Source organism: Maylandia zebra, linkage group LG5, assembly GCF_041146795.1.
Source record: "Maylandia zebra isolate NMK-2024a linkage group LG5, Mzebra_GT3a, whole genome shotgun sequence".
Taxonomy (NCBI): Eukaryota; Metazoa; Chordata; class Actinopteri; order Cichliformes; family Cichlidae; genus Maylandia; species Maylandia zebra.
The window spans coordinates 13051498-13072784 of record NC_135171.1 but is presented as its reverse complement, the minus strand read 5'-3'; the positions used below and the strand labels follow the sequence as shown (position 1 = coordinate 13072784).

Here is a 21287-nt window from a genome sequence, read left to right as displayed (position 1 = left end):
GGCACAGTGTGATTCAGTCGCCGCACTTTATCATCCATTAGGATGCACAAACCCACTAGCCCATAACTACTTTTATTCTCAAATGAAAGAGATTTTTTTTTTTTTGCCCTCCCTTGAGGAAAGAAACTTTCCAATGTAACATGCAGCAACAGTTCATTAGTTTACATTTCCTCACATCACCAGTTCATGTGTGTTTGTGCCCTTGGCCCACCCAAGCTAATGCTGACTTTAAGACTCTTTTGTTATGGGGGTCATGCAGGGCAGCCTGCTTTGGCCCAGAGATACTATAATAAGGCCAGTGTTTATGAGCGCTGCTGAAATGGGTTTGTAGGCGAGGCTGAACCTGTGCGGTATTGACGCAGGGGTTAATAGCCTGTTGGCCTCTTTAATGGAGCTGGATCAGGCCAGGCAGCAGGCACTGTCAGCCCACAGAGGAAGAGCCTCTCTGTTTACAAAGTCATCTCTAATTTGAAGAGGAATAGTCACCAAGGGGTGTACATACGTTGGTGACTTGCATCTAAAGACGCACTTATGTGCCTTGCCAGACTGTTTGCAGGACAGTTTACAGTGCTTTGCTGTATACACTGATCCACTGAAAAAGTCACAAAGCTAATGTTCATTGTCTTGTTATAATACAACATTTTGCCAGGAAATCTTTGTTCCTGACCTGACAGTCATTCGTTTGTTTCTTTGACACTACCACCCACTGCTAGTATCACACCCCAACAGCAGCAGTCTCCCCCAGTAGGGTGATGTACGGCACTACACCACAAAACCTTTGTTTTGGAGATGCTCAGGGAACATCTCCAACTGAGATACTGACCCAGCCTCCAACCTCCCTGATGCCCCTCTGATGGAGCAGCTGCTAGATAGGCCTGAACCACCTGCTGCTGACACCTACTTATTTGCACTAGATATAAAGTAATAAGAGGCTGATGTGACTATCATTAGTTTGGCTGTATATTCAACTTTGCGGATTAATATCTTAATGGCACCCCCCCCCCCCCCCCCCAAAAAAAACCCACAAACAAACAAACAAACAAACAAACAAACAAACAAACAAACAATTTTGAGATATTAAATTGTAAATCATGATGGGAAGCAGTGGATTAGTGCACATTAATCGGAGGCTCTGCAAATATAAAACAGAAATCAAATATTAAAATATATATAAATGACCACCAGTCAATTATAGGCACAAGCACTCACCTTTAAGCCCTGTTAAAGATTCAGAGGCATGACTGAATTGTACAGAGGTTTTTTCTTTGGGTAGACTTCACCATGAAACATGCACAAATGATGCCCTATACATAGTGTAAGTAGTCTACACATAAGACCTGAAGTGGTAGTAAAATTAATGTTATTGTTGTATCTACAAGATAAACTATGTTCCACATGTATTGTGATCAATTATTTATTCACACTAATGATGGTGCTATACATGCATTATTCATAGTAAGCTCTGGTGTTCCTCAAGTGATGCTGACAGGGGGAAATGGAGGGGCAGATGGGAATGTAAGCTTGATTGTACCCTGAAGGACACCAGAGACTGACTTGGCTGCAAAGGAATCGTCCCATACCATTTAGAGATGTAGCCAGAGTCCTGGGGAAGGCACTTAACCTGTGGCTGAGGTGAAGAATTACATCCACTTGATTGGAACAGCTGTTCGGCTTGAGGATGCAGCTCGGATTTCCCACTGCACTCTAGCATGTAATCACATAGAGACGCTGGCCTGTGCAGAGCTGCTGAGCATCAGTAGCAGCACGTTCTTGTATGTTCTTGTACAGCTGTTAGCAACAAACCGTATCCCATGATTCATTCAAGAGATTATATTATATCATACTGTTCGTGCTTATCATTGGGAATGTGTTCGGACAGTAATTTCAGCTATTAAAAAATGTTAGAAAATGTTTTTATTCAGCTCCAAACACCTTGGATTCTCAAAATGCATTTCAGTCCTAAGTCATGTGTATAGGAATTTCTTTTACTTATGTATTAATCACATTATTTTATTGTATAATGCCTTGGTGCCACTGGATTTTAACAAGTCTCACACTCATACATTAAGACAAATGGTGGGGGTCTAGTAAGGAAGTTGGGGGAAGCAGACCACTCCACAGGAAGAAACTTTTGTCTCTTTGAGGACTCTGGGAGGTAGCAAGGGAGTGTGAACCTTAAGGTGTGAAACAGCTGTGTACTGCCTTTTGTTCCTGGAGAAGGTATTTAACTGAGAGCCATGCTAGGCTCAGTGAGACTCTGCTGCCCGTCTGCCCCGCGGTCATGCAGGCTATCCACAAGCTTAGTTTTCAGTTCTTTGTTTTTTGATTAAAGAATGTTAGCTACCGCTCGTCTGCAGGCTTTATTTAAATGGAAAACTTCCACAACACATGTTATATTCCTTCCATCAAGCAACACCTAGTTAGGTGTAATACAGACTTTCTGTTAAATAATTTAAGTCTCAAGCCCAAACCACGTTAACTTTGTAACTCCCTTCAGAGCCACAGAAGTCATTCATCGGATGTTTTGTTTTTCCTGCTGATTAGGAGCCTACTCACTGTGACAACTAAGCAGAGCTTTGTGTGTAAATATTTAAGTACATCCGAGAATCTTACTGCAGTACAAGTGTGTTGCTGCAAAGTTTATCCAAGGATCCCAAGTATGTCTTCTTTCGGCACTGGAATCACAGCAACTGAACCTTTTTGTTGCTGTGAGGTCATTTTGTTAACCCTCTCAGGCTCAAATTAAGTTTTTGTTGCTAATGCTCAAAAGAATACCTGCAGTGGTACTTCATAACTCATAAACTCATAAAACATGTATGTGGGTTAATCAGGTTGTTAGCTTTTAACTGTTGCAAATCTGCAACGCCTGCCTTGAGAGAGTTAAAAAACAATCCCCAAGTACGAGCCCAACACAACCGGAAGTCTGCGTCCATGACTGGTTCTGTAATGCTAGGCCGGCATGTTAGCACTCAGAAACCTGTGGTGGAGAAACTATTCACACCCTTTACTTAATTAATTAATTAGCTCTATCATCAGCAAAGTCCTTCGACGAAAATATACATGAATTAAAAGCAAAAGTGCTGAATGCAGAACAAAGTGTCCTGTGACTCTTTTATTGTTGTTTAATTATTGTTAATGCTGTTGCTGTTTGAGGAGGAGCTCATTTGGAACTATTTGGTAACCAAGTGCAACTAATGGTTAGTTTCACTGTGGATTAAATGACTGCTTAGCTTGTAAAATCAAATTCTGAGATTCATGAGTCTCAAGTGTTCCAAACACTTATCAAAAATAATAACAAATCCACTGTCAGTTGACTAATTGAATAACTGACTTAATTCAAGAACAGTGGCTACTTCATCAGCTACATGTTTGCTAATGAAAATGAGCCAATCACATGGCAGCTCAGTGCATTTGCACATGTTGATATGGCCATGGTGACCTGATGGAGGTCAAACCCAGCATCAGAATGGGGAAGAAAGGGGATTTAAGTGACAATCAAGAGCATCTCTGAAAAGCACCACACCAGCACTCGAAGCTGATGGGGCTGCTGTAGCAGAAGGCCACACGTTTGAAAGCAAAAGGGGTCCAGCCCTGTTTTAGTAAGGTGTAACTAATGAAGTGGCCATTGAATGTATATTTTGTGTACATAAATCCCACTTTACAAAGTACCTACTAATAAATATATTAAACTGGATGTACTTTTAGATGTATTCAGAGCTCTTAATACATCTAAAAGGGAGGTATTGTACTTCCAGTTTACTATATTCATTACTAGCTACTTTATAAATTGTGATTTCTGTACAAAATAATAGAATAGAATAATCATTTTATAGTATTTGTCATAATGAATGATACTACATTAAAAGGATCACCAGTCTGATTACAGTTAATCTTTTGGGTACATGAATATCTTTCAAAATGACTCACAATACAAATACTATTTGTCACATTTGACATTTCATTCAAATCCAAAGCGGCCAGCTTCACGGTGAACACCAGTGTTAGCAAGATTCATCTTTCAAGCACCTGTTTGTCCCCCCAGGGTCCGGACTACTTGTATACAACATAGCCTTTATTTCTCAGAGGTACTTTTAATATTTGGATAAATTGCAGTGCCTGCTGTGAAGATTATTGTACCACAGTCTTTCAAATTAGCATTTATGAGTTTTGAGGGTTATCATAATTCATCACAACGCACCCTCTTAGTTCATTCTGCTTAAATAGCCCATGGATAAGAAGTAAAATGCTAATGAGTAACTAGTTGTCGTATAAATGTAATGAAGCGCGGTATATACCTCTAAAATGTGGGCTTATAAAGGGAGTCAGTGCACATAGTTACTCTGTAGCACTCTAAGATATATTTTAAGATTAAAATGTTTCTTTTATTTATAAGACATGCTGAGAAATACTGTTTTCAAATGCTGTTTCAAAGTGCACTGTTTGAAGCCTGATTGCTGAGGGAACCATGTCTTGGTAATGTACAGCGTCTACACTGGATCAGTCATCCGTATCCTACGTGACTGGTTGTAGGTATTTTCTCCCCCACTTAAGCAGAAACATCAAATTTATTCTGCTGCTTTGATCTCATTTTAGACAGAGTCCTGAAATAGCAGCAGGCTCAGAGTGGTGTCAGCAGAAGCTCAGCCAACAGAGCCTGCCTGTCCTGCGTGGTACTTGTGCTGAATAACAACATTAACACTTAACTGTGAACAGTTGATCACGCAGCCGGCAACAGAACCAACATCCGGTCATGTTTTTAAGATTGGACTGTTCTCAGCACCTGCCCAAGAGACTCACTAGCTGTATGGAGAGGAAATGAAAAGAGCCAGGCTTGGACATGTTTGAAGAAGAGAACTTTATTTACAACACACAAGGCACCGGCAGCAAGCCAGCAGCAAAGCTCTCAGTCTATATATGCCATTTATCAAGGGGGTGGGGGTGATAAACGGGAGTTTGCTTTCTTCTTTCACGCTGCACTTTGGCCACAAGCAAACCTAGTGAACTTCTTCTAAGCCCATCAAAGATCTCTCCCCTGAAGTTAATCATCCTTTCTGCCACCCGGCTAGGACCAACAGGACTGTTTAACAATTTGATTATTATGTCAGGGCAGCAGAGCCCACTGTTGATGGCTCTCTTATGCACACAGGTCCACAACCCTGCTGGGTTCATAGAGGATTTCATTATTGTACTACAGAAAAAGGTTAACTTAGTTTTATGTTCTCATTACTGGGATACTCAGGGAATCAAAGCACCTCTCATTAACTAGTTCAGCGTGTTCCATCAGCTCTGCTCACCTCTACCTGTCTTCTTCACCTCCTCATTGCCCAGCCCTCTAATTTCTGGCCACAGCGGGCCATGAAGCATCACTCTTTTTAACACCATCATATTTAATCTTTTTTTCCCTAACAATTTTCTTAATGTTATGCATTGTTCTTACTTGAATCTCACTTCCTCTGCTGACCTTCTCCTCCATCCTACTAATCACCTCTCAACACGGCCTACCTGCATCTTGCCACCACCTCATTTTTCTCGCTCTCTCTTTTTGCCTGGCTCTCTGAGTTCTCTCTGGGTGTCTCATTAAAGGCGCTCTATCTAATGAGATTACGCCGTGGGGATTAATGGTGTGGCTAATTGATAGACACACAGCCAGAGAGGATTAAATCCCTTTAAGTCCCCAGTGGGCTTTTTGGCACTTCAGCTGACTAATTGAAATCACAGGAATGGACACAAATATACTTCCTGACCCCACACACTGCTCTAACAATCCTTCCTCTATGATGCAATAACATGTATAGTGGGTATGTTTCTTTTCTTTTTTTATTAGAAAATGAAGCCATATCCAAACAATAAGGTCAAAGATTAACTGCATAATCCCCCGGGGAGGCTGGTTTCATGACGCTAACACTTAAAAATACATTATTCCACAGTGAAAAATTAAGTAGGTGTAACAATTCCGAGTGCAGATACAAACCAGTCGATTCAAATGCAAATCAAGGTGGAAAAGCAGTGAACTTAAAGCTAGAAGAGTCCTTTCATATTTTAAATCATAGTAAAAAAAGACAATCCTGATGAAAAACCAATGTGTGCTGCTTTCAGCGCAACATCAACATCAGCGGTCAGTAGGCATGGGTGCACTGGTGCATTGCTTTCTGCCACAGTGCTGTTTTTGGTACTGTCATAGGGTCTTATGGCAGAAATCTAAAAATCCAATATTTACAGAGCACTTTAGAAATAAAGTCGTACCAATACTGACTTGAAAGGAGAACTATCATGCTCATTTACAGCTGCATGTCTTTATTCTTGGAGTCTAATAAAGTAGGTGAGAGTGGTGCAGCCGCTCACCACAGGGTCGGTCTAAAACCATTTTAGTTCCTCTTCTCTAAGGGAATGCACAACTTTCTTCTGATTGGCTGCCACTGAAATTTAAATATCCTGGTAACGACAGATGGCTGCCCCTCTCTGAGCCTGGTTCTGCCAGAGATACTTCCTGGTAAAAGGGAGTTTTTTTATTCCCACTGTTGACACCCGTCCTAAATAAGATGCCTTATTTACCTCCAAAAAAAATGATGGCACGCTTTCAAAACATGTGTTGTTTATTTTCTGAAGCGCACATTCAGTATCTAGATGAATGAATAAAAGAATTGCAGCACACTGATTAATTGAACAACTATCAGCAGACGTGGCTAATGAACGTTCCAGTGTCCCAAGGCCAGAAGCCAACAAAAGGAACACGTCTGTCACAGACAATACAGACTGAAATGGAAAGAGCATGTCTTCATACACTAGAAAGAAAAAGAAAAAAAGTATAGATCAAAGTATTTTATGGAAAAAAAAAAAAAGTATAAGCAGGCATCTTAAAAAAAAACAATTATATGCTTCAACAGAAGACAAAAAAATAAAACATAAATACCCACATATTAAAAACGAATGGGCCAAAAAATCCCTTAAGCTCACCGTAGAGCCACAGAGAGAGAGCAGCAACTTTTATGTCAATACTTCAAAAATATGTATCTTACAGTATTTTTATTTTCTCAGTGTCTTTTTACAGAGTATATTCATATAGCTTCTGCAGACTATTTTCACATTCTCACCACAGAGTAACAAGTGCTTGGAGTAAAACATTTGGAGAAAAAAAAATCATGCACCTTTTAATACATTTGTTGGGCTATAAAAAACGGGAATGTTCAAGGCGACCCCCCCCCCCCAAAACAAACCAACAATCTTCCTCAGACACCTTTGTTCCAAGTCATTTCAAGTTTCTTGTTCTTACACTGATTAATCAGATCATGCCTACGTAAGCTTTACACTGTGGAGAAAGCAACACAAAACCATACAGGGCAGGCAAGTGTCTCAACATATAGGCTCTGAAACTTGTGTGTCCACAGAGGAAAGGCAGGCATTCTCCACTAAATTAGAACCCCCCCCACATGTATAAAAATGGTCTCACACAAAGTCAGCGTCGGGCGCTGCAGTTGTGTTGACAATGTGAAAGTTGGACTTCAGCGGAGACCTTTGGAAAAGAGGGTGCTCTTCCCTCTAGCGACTCTTAGTGGGTTCCTTCAGGCCATAATTTGTTGGGTTACGATATCCGATGGTATGCCCTGGCTGTGTCCTTCCCTCCTGGGACTGGCGGCTGGGGTTGTTTCATGTGCACCACTGTGAAAAAGGAGAGGAGATTGACAGGCAGGGCCGGTTTGAGGAGCGCAGGTTTGGGGTGGGGTTGGGGGGTGGTCGACGGGAAATGGGGGAAGTGTCTCCACTGTACTGCACGAACGGCAACCGATCCTGAGATAGCAGGAGTCTGATACAAAAAACACACCACAAAAGGCACTTTATAAAATGACAGTGCTTCTGTTCTAAGGAAATTCAAGTTGACAGAGTTAAAGAGAGAGTCAGAGAGCGTCTTCCCCAAAAACATACTCTTCAGCGTGAAACTAAAGCGAGAGACATTGTTTCTTTTTAACAATGAATCCAAGCACAAATTCACTGCTCCTGTCTCTCATGACCGCCTTGGGACATCCGGATCCAGCGCAGTGAGAGATAAACAAAAGAAAATTAAAATGAAAAACGAAACATCACACTACAAATTTGCCACAACAAAAAAAAAGTTTTTATATATAAAGCCAGAATACAGTTGCGTTGCAGCGGAATTCATGTTTGCGGGCCTGGTTGCTGTGAGCAAACGGATGCAGCCCATGTATGGGTCCATTCCTCACACGGAGCCTGCGTCGTGTAGTTGGCCACTCCTTGCTGCTTTTACAGCAACGTCCATCCAGCCGGTCCCGCCTCTCCCATCTGCAACCCCACCCAGCCCCGCGGCGCCGCTCTCAGTCATCGTCCCCTCCTCCGTAGAGGTCAGCTAGCTTCTTAAAGCGGGGGCCCCAGTCGTTGAGGTAGTCGTAGTCCTGGTCCCCTGAGCTGGTGGAGTTGAGCGAGCTGACAGAACCAGCGGTGGAACCACTGCCCTCGTAGTCAAACACCAGCAGGGAGTCGTAGGGAGGAGCGGTGGGGTCGTTGTCTGCTGCCCTCAGACCCTGGAGGCACAAAGACAAGAAAGGCTGAACTCCCACTCTGAGCACCTCCTCTTTATCTGCTCAATTAGTAAAACTGGGCTTAGGCCAATAACTGCTGCTCATCAGAAATATAATGGAGGAGCTCGTTTTTCACATAGCAACAGGTTAAGTGTGCTAGACCGTAAAAGGTGCAATAAAATGAAAAATAAAATCTCATCTGGCTCATTCGCCCATGAACACTTTAATGTTGCATCACAGCCTGAATGCTATACACTGAGAGCAAGCACGTTTGGCGGTGCCCCTGACGATGCCAGTACAATCAAGTACACATGTAAACCAATAATATGTAATGAACTATTGTTGGCCATTAAAAAGATTATGTTTCAAACTTCAAAACCACTGATGTGTAAACCCTTTTATAACACATCAACGAGGCATTGTTAATTCCAAAATAAACACAGGCGGCTATGAGAACACGACACCAGAGCTTCAGAAAAAAGGTTTTTAAACTTGGACATACATCATTTATGAAGTCGCCTATGTCTCCAGGGTGGGGCAAACTGGGTCTGACAGGGTACTGCGACTCAGCAATCACAGGCCTCTCATCCACCCTGCGCACCCCTGTCGGCTTGTTGATGATGTGGTCCAGAGACTCCGGCTGCTGCAGCTGGCTCAAGTCGTAGTCCTGCATAAAATCCACGGGGGAAAACGGGTGAGGATTAGAATAATCATCATAATAACCTGCTTTCTAACTGCAAGCTCATGTAATACTGCACATTTTTTATTGGGAACAGGCTCATTGTACAACTTGGAATGTAGTTGTTGGGCAGGTCTCTTTGCCAAGACTTTGATGTACACTCATTTTACATCAGTGAGAGCTGATCCGCTGTGAAACTGTGCTACTGGGCTTTCTAATGTTTAAGCTCTTTTCTAAACCTGCAGCTCGGCAGACTCAAGCTGTGCAAATCCAGACTCCAAAGTAATTCTGTACTTTTACTGCATATTGAATGTCATACTGTACTGTTTTAAGAGCCAGTACATGCTTCACACTGATCAGAAATGATGCGGTATGGCGTCAGACGCCCATCAGAGAGTGACTTTTGAATGTGAGCATTTTCCCCGGAGCTGTTTCCGTTTCTTTTTTTGGATCCAGCTGTGAACTTCCATTGTCAACGAGAACAGCAGAACAGCACACACAGATTCTGTCCAAAATCTGCTTAAATGGAACAAATAGCATTAACGCTAGCAACTATTCATAGATGTAGCCCCCTAGAGCTATTCATGGCGATATACTGTATACTGCTTTATGTGCTACTATCACATTTCTTTGTTAAAGCGTGTTCCCCAGTGTGTCGTCCGCTCCCTCATCATGTAGTTGATAATGTAGGTAATATCTGTTCCTTTGGCTTTATGAGAAACACAATAACTCCCTTTGCTGAATTCATGTGCTTAGTAATCTGAGCACACTGTAAACTTGTAGTTCCAGTTTATGCTCATTTCATTGATGATGAACTGGAAAACTAAATGACGCACAGCCGATGAATGTCCTGTGATTATTACAAATACGTTTACAGCTCTGACATTTTCAAGTTTTTTGTTAAGAAATAAGTAATTCAGAGCTATAAATATGAATATGACTGGCTGATAAGCTCCCTGTGTTGCCTTCAGAAGTCTCACACAGGTGTGGGACAAGATAGCTGAGCTTAGTAAAAAAGCATGTTAAAAAAGGCATACTTCATAATATATTTATGAATTAATCAAAGGCTTCATTGTCGAAAGATTTTTTTAATTAAAAAATGAAAATCTGATCTGAGATAATGGTGTGGAGTAGGTGTTTATGGGCAAAAAGAAGAGTGTCATAAGTGGAAGGACAGACTGAAAGCGTGACTCACATTTGGAAAAGTGTATTTATTCTCCATAAAGTTTATCCTCTTATCCTCTAATTTTACTGTTGTGCTAGCTAATCTTCTGCGGCCTCTGACTTTATTGATTTTTCTTTTAGATCAAAGAATGACCCACTTGAAGACCTTAAAAAAGCAAAGAAGTCTTGCTTTCAGTTTTTGTCAGGAAATGCTAAAGTTGTGCTAAAAAAAAAAAGCGCATCAACAATATTTTTATTTTTCCTCAGCACATATTAGTCAGTGGCTTTTGCATGTTGCAATCTACTTGATGCTGTCAGAGGCTGAATTACTAATAAGGTTACATCATGTGCTAAAGATCTCAATGAACTCGAGTACGGTACAACATAGGGCTGTTTGATATAATGATATATATCGGATATATATCTATCGTTTCATTTTACGCTATCGTTTGTTTCGAGGTGTTGTAAAATAAACTGTTTACGGCAATATTTTTTCAGCGTTTTGATGGTCACTGTAGTGGCTGTATTAATTTCTTAAAGTTCTCTCTTTCTCTTATATTTAATATAACCACACTACAGACGGACAAGCGCCTGTTTTTATGCGTTGTCGTTAGCAACAGCGACGGTAACACCTTCGCGTGTCCGCTTGTTTATGTTCCACATAAACCTTTCACAATAAAGCTCAAGATCCTGTTGAGACCTTTCAAAATAAACTGAATCACGTGAAAGAGCAGATTATTTACGGATGAGAAGTAGAAAAGAGCCGCCAGGTGCTAAAAAATAAACTTTAGACTCAAACATTAGAACAGGCTTTTCCCCGCAGCACGCCGTGTAATAAATACTCACAAAGAAAACGGCGGCCGTTACAATTTATGTCTAAAAATGTATCGTTTCATGCATCTGTTAAAACACTCGACTCCAGCTACATGACGTGCAGTCGAGCTGCCCGAGATTCACAGAATTTACAGAAAATGTTACATTTTGTGATTTATATCGTTATCAGGACGATAGAATTCTTACATTGGGATATGAGATTTTGAGCCGTAGTACAACAAGTCGATTTGTAAAACTTCTTCCCTCTCAGATATTTCATCATTAACTGTAAATAGTGGAAGTGTTTAGGAACCACAGCAAAGAGACAGTGACCATGTGAGTTACAGGGCAATGACATCGAATGCAGAGGTGCATATAGATAGCAAGGAAACATTGAAACAATGTTGAGTCAATATCAGGCTGTGTCATTGAATCAACGTTGAAGTGTGACGTTGACCTAACGTCACTCTTGCACCCTTTTTTAACGTTGAAACAACGTCAGGTTTTGATGTTGAATCAATGTTGAAACCTGACGTTGATTCAACGTTATATTTTCTAATACTGCTGACATTGAAACAATGTCAGATTCTGATATTGAAACACTGTTGAGCTATGGTGTTGATTTTCCACCTCTTTCGCACAGTTGCTTTTTATTAAAACAACAGTTAAATCATGACTGGAAATCTACCTTTCTTTATAGGTATTTTAACCAATACTAAACTACTGCATGTTTCCATCAATACTTCAACCACCTAAACACATAATTGTACTTATTCCTTAAATTGGACACCCTTTATAAAAAAAACCCCAAATGTCTCACAATGTATCATGTCAATATTAATATCCTAAAATAAGAAAGCATTGCATGTGATGTAACAGAGAAAAAAAATAAACAAAAAAAGGTCAATAGGCATGTTTCGTTTGCTAAATGCTTTATTAAAAGACAGTTTCCTATTTACGTTTACATGATTCACAGAAGTTTGTAATTTTTTGCATGATGTGCGTCCTGCACTACCCAAACGATCGGGGGCGTATCGGAGCCATTTCTGCACTGCTTGTGCAAAGACAAACTCAGACATAGAGTTTGCCCCTAACTGCTGCGTCAGGCTCCAATCAAGGCAAAGCGTCTCACCTATAGACACATTTTAAGAGATGGAATTAGCGTGTCTCATGTCTTAAATGTGTATGCAAGTGCTTGTGTGTTTAATCAACAGGCCGTTGTTATGTATTTAAATCACATCTGACAGCTATTACACTTTATAGTTACAAAGTGTACATAACCTTTATATACTTACCATTGCCTTATTTGCCTCTTGTGATTGAAGAGCTGCCTCTGCATTGTTTAGCTCCTCAATGTTGTGCAAGGGCAAATCCAGAGGCAGTACCCCAGCATCTACCGATTCATTGCAGCCGGTATTGCGGATGGCTCTGACCTCCTCACGGAGTTCGTTAACAGCTCTCGGCAGGTCTGACAGAAAAAGATAATTTTTTTTAAGTATTTAAGAATACAGACAACTTATCAAAAGTTTCCTTGTGTCACACACAGATATGTACAAAGACACTAGACAGTATTTTATTACCTGGTATTTTCACTCGAGGGGCCTGGGGAAACCATTTTTTTGTGGGCTGCTCATCCTCTGAGTCACTATATGTGTACAGGGGATTTGGTCTAAAGAAAAAAAGTTGAAAATGGTCATAAGTAATTACAAATGTGCTTTTGGAATATTTTTTCCTAAAGTTACAGTTTGATTTATAACAACACACACAGGAAACGGAGATGTGCAAGAAGGTACAGTATACAAGGAATTTTTGAAGTGCACAAGTGTACACGGCTTTGCATTTATAAAAAGTTTACAAGCTTCCACTTTTTGGACTATATTATGTGGTGATATTGCAGTATGCAAGCACCACAGATATGTATAAAAGACAAGATCATAAATTCTTAGCAATCAAAGATATGTTTGTGAAATAAAAAAAAGTTTTACTTGTGCTTTCTTTTATGACTGGTCTGAGTTTCAGCTTCGGACTGAAGGTCAGACATATCACAGTGTTCACTTAGATATTTCTGAAGACTGCGTTCTGCTTCGTGAAATGTGTCTGGAAGTACAAACACAATGTATGGCCAGACATAAATTAGGACACGAAAAACTTGTTATTGTTACATTTATACAATACCAATCCAGATGATACCCACCATGGCTTATTAGAAGTCGGACTGGTGCATAGGTGAGCCATGTTGCACCAGGATGAACTCTCCTCTTTACTGCGTCGTGGATCCTGAATGTGTCTCACGGAGGATATGGAGGCCATGACAATTTCTCCCCATTTATCCATGATCTAGGGACTATTTCTGTACCACCAGTGCTAAACTGCACAATGCACCAGTCTTTCATTTTTATCTTTTTTTTTAATTTGGAGTCCTTTTTTGCCCTGTCTAGGATAAACAGGAAACAGATAATTACAATATATTTCATAGTCACTACAAAACTTGGATCTATTGATTGAACTAAATAATAAATAATAGCTTAAAATGTATATAGGCAACAATTACAAGCAAACCCGTATATGTAAGCATTTAAACACTGAAGATAATAAAATTAACAGTATTTTGTCTAAGTCTGCCATTGTAGGAATAGCTAGGTTTCATTTGACGTAGACGTGACGTCGACGTAAAGCGCGAAATTTGACTGGCGGTCGGAAGTGAAAAAGATAAGCGCAAAATCACAGACAGACAGTACGCAAAATGCCTATGTCCTGTTGTGTTTACGGATGCTCCAGTAGGTCGACCAGAGAAACTGATAAACGGTATTTTAGGGTACCAAAAATAGCCCAACGAAGAGGAGAAAAATGGAAAATTCTAACCGAAAAATGTAGGAAAAAATGGATTTTAAATTTACGTTTACAGTCGGGAGGAGCAGAGTCTGCCAATGCCCGTGTCTGCAGCGACCACTTCGTCAGAGGTAATGTTATGTTTGCAAACGAACTTATTAGCATTAGGTTGTCGTTAAATTCTCGTTTACTTAGTGCTTTTAAGTTAGTAGTCTAATATTGACTTGATTGGGACTATAGGCTGCCCAAGTGCTTTGGATGACGAAGAGTCGGAGGACTGGGCTCCGACGGTCAATCTCGGCTACGAACGAAAACCCAGATCGGAATCAGTTCTCAAACGAGAGAAAAGAATGAAGCTTAAGGCAGAACAGCATCGATGTGCAGAGGCGATTTTGGATATGCAACAGACGGCTGAGAGCCCGGATTTGAGCCTAGTGACAGTGGAGAACAGGCTACTAACCCTGCCATACAATTGCAATGAGCTGCAATCACTTCTCCATCCTCCTTTGCAATTACCCAAGTCTTCAGAGGTGTCTCGTCAGACCGCTGAGAATGGTTTACCTTGAAACAAACAACTGTCACTCTAACGAAGTCCTAAGGATGTGGCATGTTTGTTGACGTTAAAGCCGCTACCGCTAACTGTTAGCGTGTTTAAGATAAAGCAATATAAGAACAAACACTCACCCTTGCAAACACCAAACTGTATCCATCACGGAGACGTTTTGTTCCAAGGTTGTGGACCCACCCGCTGACAAAAAAATTGTACGCCTCCAGACTCTTGAAAGCTTTCATTTGCTGCCTAGTGTAGTAAGAAGTCTGGAGGACCAAGTAGTTGGTGATATCCACAGCCTCGATAGTAGGCAAATCCTTTACTTCTGTGGTGTATTCGGACATTTTCAAAGAATACGGATCACGTCCGATATATTTTTTAACTATCTGTTTATATCTCTCCTGAGAAACGGGGTCTAAAGTTGCACAATAGCTGCTCTCCTGACTCTCCACAGTGTCCTCCATGTTTACTTCCGCCCTCCACTCAAAAATCGCGCTGCCTCCGCACGTCATCAGAACCACGTGACCGCAACCCAACTATTCATGGCACCGAGACAAAAACTTGGCGCACAGTGTGGCGTCAAAATAGGCGCACACCTTTGACGCTGCATTTTCTCCGTCTTCCTCGTCCACACATGCTAAACGCAGTTTACGTGTGGACAAAAGGTGCAAACGCAAGTTAGGTGAGCGTGCAGCGTAAAGTTTGAATTGAGTGCGAATCGAAGCGGGTGCTCACCAATCATTAAAAGTAACAAAGTCATTGAACACATTTATACAGTTACCTTTACGTTTATCAATCATATATCACAGATTTACAATTTTTTGTAGTACTATGCTAAAAAGCAACTACAGAGTGAAAGTCTGGGTCAAGCGCCGAGGCGAAGCAAGAACAAAGGAACCCTCGAAGCGTTAAAGCTAGCTTTGTAAGGGAATATAACGGAAAAGTATGAAACGAAAATGTTTTCTTTGTTGATAGACTTTGTTTGCAGTGCAATTTATTTGTTGCCGGATTGTAAGATGAAAGTAGACACAATTTCGGGCTCCCACATTTTATCCGAAACTTTACATTAACAAGTTTGTTTTGTTTTTTTTACTGTTATTCAAATGCAACCGTGGAAATAACGAATAGAACAAAAGTCATTCATTCTTACCTTATACTAATCGTGGTGCAGGCCAGTGCACTGCATGAACTGATACCTTCTCCGGTCAATTCCGCTGAGAGTAAATCTAATGTCCCGCTCTACTGTACAAGACAATGGTTACCTGGAGGGATGTACCAATGTGATAGGGGTGCTGCGGAATAGTCCAAGTGGTAGCAGCTTTAATTTCCCGCTCAACCATAAATCGATGGTTTTTCAACGTGATTGTTGTCACCTTGTCAACTATAAATAGATCAACAATCAACGATGACAGAACAACAGTGAATCAATGTTATTTCAATGTCAGTGTCAGGTTTCATCAGTATTTCAATGTTGTTTCAACATTGGTTTTGTGTTGACATTTCAATCCTGACGATTCTGATGGTTCAGATGGAAAATCAACATCTGTTCAATGTCTCCTTGCTATCTGCAGATAGCAGAGCATTTTTTAAGTACTAAATGCTCTGCTGTGTCATTAACTTCCTTGTCATTATAGTCAGCTCAAAGATTGTGTGCCAGGAGCTTCATGGCAGTGTTCTGCTCTGTCGAGGAGTGGAGGGGTTGTAGGTGTGGGTGGTTGGGTAGGCGCTCTGTGTGGTTAGGCTTTCCTGTGTGTGCCCTGGCACCCTCACTGTGCCAGCTGGTGTCATTCCTGGGCTTTTGGTCTATTTGCTGTCTCCCAGCTCCTGAAGAGCTGTGGACTCCTCCTCCTGGCTGTCCGTGCTGCCTGAGTGGGACTGGGATGGGCTATCTGGCATCTGCTGGGTCTCGGTGGGGCCTCGGGCATTGGTGGAGGCATGTTCCTTCTTCCTGCATGTTTCTGGCTCGGCACACTGGTGTCCGCCACAGCTTAGTGCAGAGTTAGTATAGTTTTGTATTTTCTGATGAGTTTTTAATTTCTATTTAATTTTGACTTTTTGTTTTTTTTGGATCACTGTTGTTGCCTGTTGTTGTGTCCGTTTATTTGTCTAACCCTGCTGAAGTATTTGGTTTCTAGGTTTCATTTTGCTCTCTTTGAAGAGAGGTGAATGTTGGGTGGCGAAATAGAACAGCAACATAGAGACCCTAAACTTCTGATTGTAAATATTATTACTTATATTTTCATGAAAACCACAACTTAATTATTCTTGCAAATGTTTTACTGGAAAAAATGCCAAATGTTTGCAGGGTTTAACCTCAAGTATGAATGCTTATCTTTCTTAAGATAAGATAAGATAGAACTTTATTAATCCCTCGGGTGGGTTCCTCTGGGAAATTCGACTTCCAAAAAAAGCACAGCAACGACCAAAGTTACAGTTACAACCAAAGTTACAGTTACATTCTTATGCATGAATGCATGATTTCACAGAATATTTTATTGCCCAGTCATGCTGAAATAACATGAATATTCTGAATCTGTGGTAAATATTCAGCTGTGTGTTGTAATTGTGACTGCCTTTCCCTGTTTTCTGACATTTGCTAGACAACGCTATTAATGATTTAATCAATAAGGCAGGACACAGGATGTACACTCAGTTGCTGTGAATCCACTGGACAATTATCTACGCTGTTCTCAAACAGATGCAACTGGACATCACACAGTCTTTGTACTGTGGAGCTGGCAGGTTAAACACTGTTTAATGTCTGATCTGACTGCAGTGGACATATGCACCTCCTTAGTGTAATGTCTAAGGGCTTCTGCACATGCATGAACAGGTCTAGAGCTTGTTTCACTTGTTACTTGTCAATGCACTGTAGAGACCAAAGAAATTTCCCATGTGTAAAGTCAGATAATATAACAATACATTTCAGAGGATTTTAAGTCAGTAAACACCATCACTAAACAAAAAGCTGAAAATTCATGTTTCACAGTACCTGGTCCTCCTCTCCTCCTCCCTCTTCATCATACTTGAGGATGTTGTCCCTGACGTCATCCTCAGGGTCAATCAGCAGGGGCTTCGCTTGTCGCTCCTTTTCCCTGCGCTTCATCCACACCACAAACAGCAGAACCATGCCTACAATAAAAAAGATTATTTTAAAACGAAGAACAGCAACTGTTTGCCAATAATTAACGTTGATTTTTGTTAAAACCATGCAGCTCTCAAAGATCAGACAGTATTTGTTGTACTCACTGAGTAGTATGATGATGCAGATGAGTATGGCAATGATGGCCCCAGTGCCAAGGCCAGCAGCTGCCACGGCTCCCGTGGCACTACAGTCCCCATTATCATCACACGGACACACTTTGACCCTGATTACAGAGCGGTTGGACAGTGGAGGGTTTCCCGAGTCTGACACAATTATGGGAATCTCGTACACACTTGCTTCCAGGTAGGGAATCCTAAGCCGCAGCTGAGCATAGTCACCTGCAGAGCAAGAGTTAGCATGTCAAATGTAATAACAGTATAATTAAAAATAAACAAGTGTGGATTGTTTGGAAGGGTTCTTAGGAGAACATGGCAGCACAACTTAGGTTTAATAAACTGAATAAACTACATGACTGGAGATATTTGACCATAATGCACAGTGCAGCACAAACACCTAATGCTGTCGTACTCTCAAGCACGGTGGTGGTGGGGTGATGATTTGTGCTGTTCTGCAGCCTGGGCACCTTGAAGCCACTGAATCAACCATGAATGCCTCTGTATACCAAAGTATTTTAGGCTGCTGCAATGGGCCAAAGTCCACCTTCAACCTGAATATGGAATCTTAGGAGAGCTAAATAAATTCCCCCAAACCTCAATGAACTGAACCAACGATGTAAAGTACACTGGGCCACAGTTCCTCCTTGATGACTGAGACTAATAAAGTCATACAGAAAACGATTACTTTAAGGTATTTTTGCTAAAGGCGATGCTACAAAGTACTGAAACATCTATGTTTTTTTCACAGGAGTGCAACAAATCCTGTGAAAGCTTTCTTTTCCACATGACTGTACATAAAACTGAAATGTACAGCTGTATAACCTACAGCATTTATCACTCAGTCAAGCTAAGACGAGAGCCTCAGCGGGGAAAGAATCCAGGTATGTGATCAGATTTGTCCTCAAGACAACTGCTGTGATACATCCATCTGGGTGGATTAGGTGACAGATTGGATGCTCGGGGGACAGAGAGATGAATGGATCTCATTTGTCACAAACAATAGATCGTACGTCAACAGCGGATGGCACCCGCATCTCTCACTGTGAGCTTCGTGAGACATTTTGTTAAACTTGGACTTCTCTCATAGCTGATAGCGATCCCCCCGATTAATGCTGCCAGTTATTCTGCTGAGAGGTTTATGGTTTCATTCAGAATGATGATGTGTCATTTCCCCACAGCACTTAAAAATGAACCTCACAAGGGTCCAGTTCGCGAGACCAAACTTTATTAAACACAGTGTATAATGACTAATACCGCTCAGCCTGGAAATGGTCCAGTTTCGTCGAACGCTTGCAGGAAAAGAAGGCAGCTCGAAGACAAACGGCCCTATGTTGGGGTCGGCATCAGCATCAGAAGCTGTGATGTTGATCCTAGAGTTGGGGCGTGCTCGTTCGCACACTTGTGCCTCCCGGGGTATCAGCACGGGCGCGTTGTCGTTTACGTCGATCAAGTAGATCTGGAGGGTTCCTGTCCCGCTGGCTTGGGGCGAACCTGAGGGGAGGCAAGAAGAAAGAGAGAAGACAGAGAGATCAAAGGAGGAGATGGTGAGATAACAACATAGTAGTGAGGCAGAGCAGTGAAGATGAAATGATTGGAGAAAGAGAACAAAGCCCCCCAAAAAAGGCAGTTTGACGAGAATGCTACAGAAGACGGCAAAACATTCGTTCCATTTTTGCCTCATTTTTCGAGCTGATTCAGGTGTGGAACTGAGAAAATGAGATGGGCGCCAAAGAAACAACAGAAGGAAAAAAACAAGACGTTTTGTTTACAAGTGGGTGAACGTGGAGGGACAATGCTGTATACATCTGTAGTGGAGCACCGAACACCAAACAGCAAATGAAAGGACATATAAATGTTTTAGTCCTTGTATTTCAGAGAAAAGCCGAGGCGAGACTCACATTGGTGGGGAAAGCGCTCACATAAAGATTGCTGTTATCTGCACTCTGGAAAGCCTACTGGGAAACAACTCAAATGCTAACCCCTTCACTGCATCCAGAAGTACAAGCTCATAATAACTTCTTCTGCTTGCCAGACCAGAACAGAACGGAATAAGGTTAGAAGAAATGTTTTTGATGTTTATTGCATTGTTAACAGCAAAAAAAAAAAAAAAACCTTCAATGTGGTTTGATTACAGTACTGCTGTCTTCCTGACTTAGAAATATACTTTTTTTTTTTGCCACTGTTTCACTTGATTTTGTACAACATGGTGCTGGGAACGAGCACCTCATTGTTTTTCCAAGTGTACTGCTTGCTGTCAAAAAGTCAGATTGATTTTGAAGTTGTGCTGCGGTCCGTCTCAAGCTAGAGCAACTTCAAAAGAGTGAAAATGTGTGTAATGAGGTTGAACTCTAATGTGCACGGTGTTAACTCTCAGACTGTATGTACGGCAACTGTGGCAACAGATTAAAAACGATGCTTACACAGGGCAGCATTGCGTTTGGACATGTGGACATGGTCAAGACGGCCTGCTGAAGCATCAGAATGAGGAGGAAAGGTAATTTAAGCAGGCTGGGTTGAGAGTTTCAGAACGTGCTGATCTCCTGGGATTATACTGCACAACCATTTCTAGGGTTTACAGAGAATGGGCTGAAAAAGCCTAATCACAACCAAGGCATGCAGAACACCACGTTGAACCTGGAAGCAGATGGGCTACAGCAGCAGAAGGTCATTGTACTCAAATGGCCTCCACAGTCACCAGACCTCAGTCCAACAGTTCCCCTATGGAATCTGATGGAACGGGGACTTTACATCATGGATGCTAAATAGATTAAAACGGTTGTGTCGGCAAAAGAAGTTCCAACTGGCTACTAGCATGGTGTACCTAATGAAGAGGCCAATGAATGTAATTTAGTAATGCAATTCTCCATAGCAGTGCAACCCCCAAACTACAGATGAAGGAACCACATGCGACGCTCTGTTAAACAAACAGTAATTTGTTGTGGCCTTGGTATTCAATCGACAGCTTCCTTCTCAGATTTTCAGCGAACTGAACTAAATGACTAAAGCAGTGCTGCATAGAAAGAGTTTACCCCAGCAGTTCATCAGTGCTGTATTTTAACTTTTTTTCCACTGTCAGACAGTAACTTGGTGCATCAACTATGTAAAGGTCTGTTGCTCCGGGCCCCAAGGCTTATCGACCGTCTTGTCTGTTATGATTGGCTGGGTGCTTTGTTGCTTCTTACGCTTCGCTTGAGGAGAATAAGTAAAGAGAATTTCAATCAAAGTGGAATATATCCCCTTGTTGACACTGGACTCTAGAATCGGTAGGCAGTCAACACTTTGAGCTTAAGCTGGTGTGCTTCAGGGCAACCAATCCCTCATTTCTCACTAGAGTAAAAACACCTGGGTCCCTCCTACTTACACCCAGGGCAAGCATCTCTATTTGTAGTGGTTCAGTTCTTTGTCTTCATACATTGTTGCAGCAGCAGAAACAGATACACAGAACCTTCCCTGACAGATC

At 41.5% G+C, this 21287-nt stretch overlaps 2 protein-coding genes across 4 annotated transcripts in view; both read right to left on the bottom strand.

The window, feature by feature from the left end:
- Positions 1 to 6575: 6575 nt before the first annotated feature.
- Positions 6576 to 21287, bottom strand: part of cdh4 (cadherin 4, type 1, R-cadherin (retinal)) — a 229305-nt gene continuing 214593 nt past the window's right edge. For all 3 annotated transcript variants that reach the window (XM_076883786.1, XM_076883788.1, XM_076883787.1), the window contains 5 exons: positions 19082 to 19318; positions 17816 to 18049; positions 17559 to 17698; positions 9034 to 9198; positions 6576 to 8534 (listed from right to left, as the gene is read on the bottom strand). In XM_076883786.1, the coding sequence (XP_076739901.1) occupies positions 8328 to 8534; positions 9034 to 9198; positions 17559 to 17698; positions 17816 to 18049; positions 19082 to 19318 (983 nt within the window). In that variant the 3' untranslated portion in view covers positions 6576 to 8327. The remainder of the gene's footprint in view (positions 8535 to 9033; positions 9199 to 17558; positions 17699 to 17815; positions 18050 to 19081; positions 19319 to 21287) is intronic.
- Positions 9196 to 14263, bottom strand: LOC143418591 (uncharacterized). The gene is made up of 5 exons (XM_076883789.1): positions 13382 to 14263; positions 13173 to 13284; positions 12768 to 12856; positions 12483 to 12655; positions 9196 to 12319 (listed from the first exon to the last, which is right to left on the bottom strand). The coding sequence occupies exons 2-5, from the start codon at positions 13226 to 13228 to the stop codon at positions 12290 to 12292; spliced, it is 348 nt and encodes a 115-aa protein (XP_076739904.1). The 5' UTR covers positions 13229 to 13284; positions 13382 to 14263; the 3' UTR covers positions 9196 to 12289.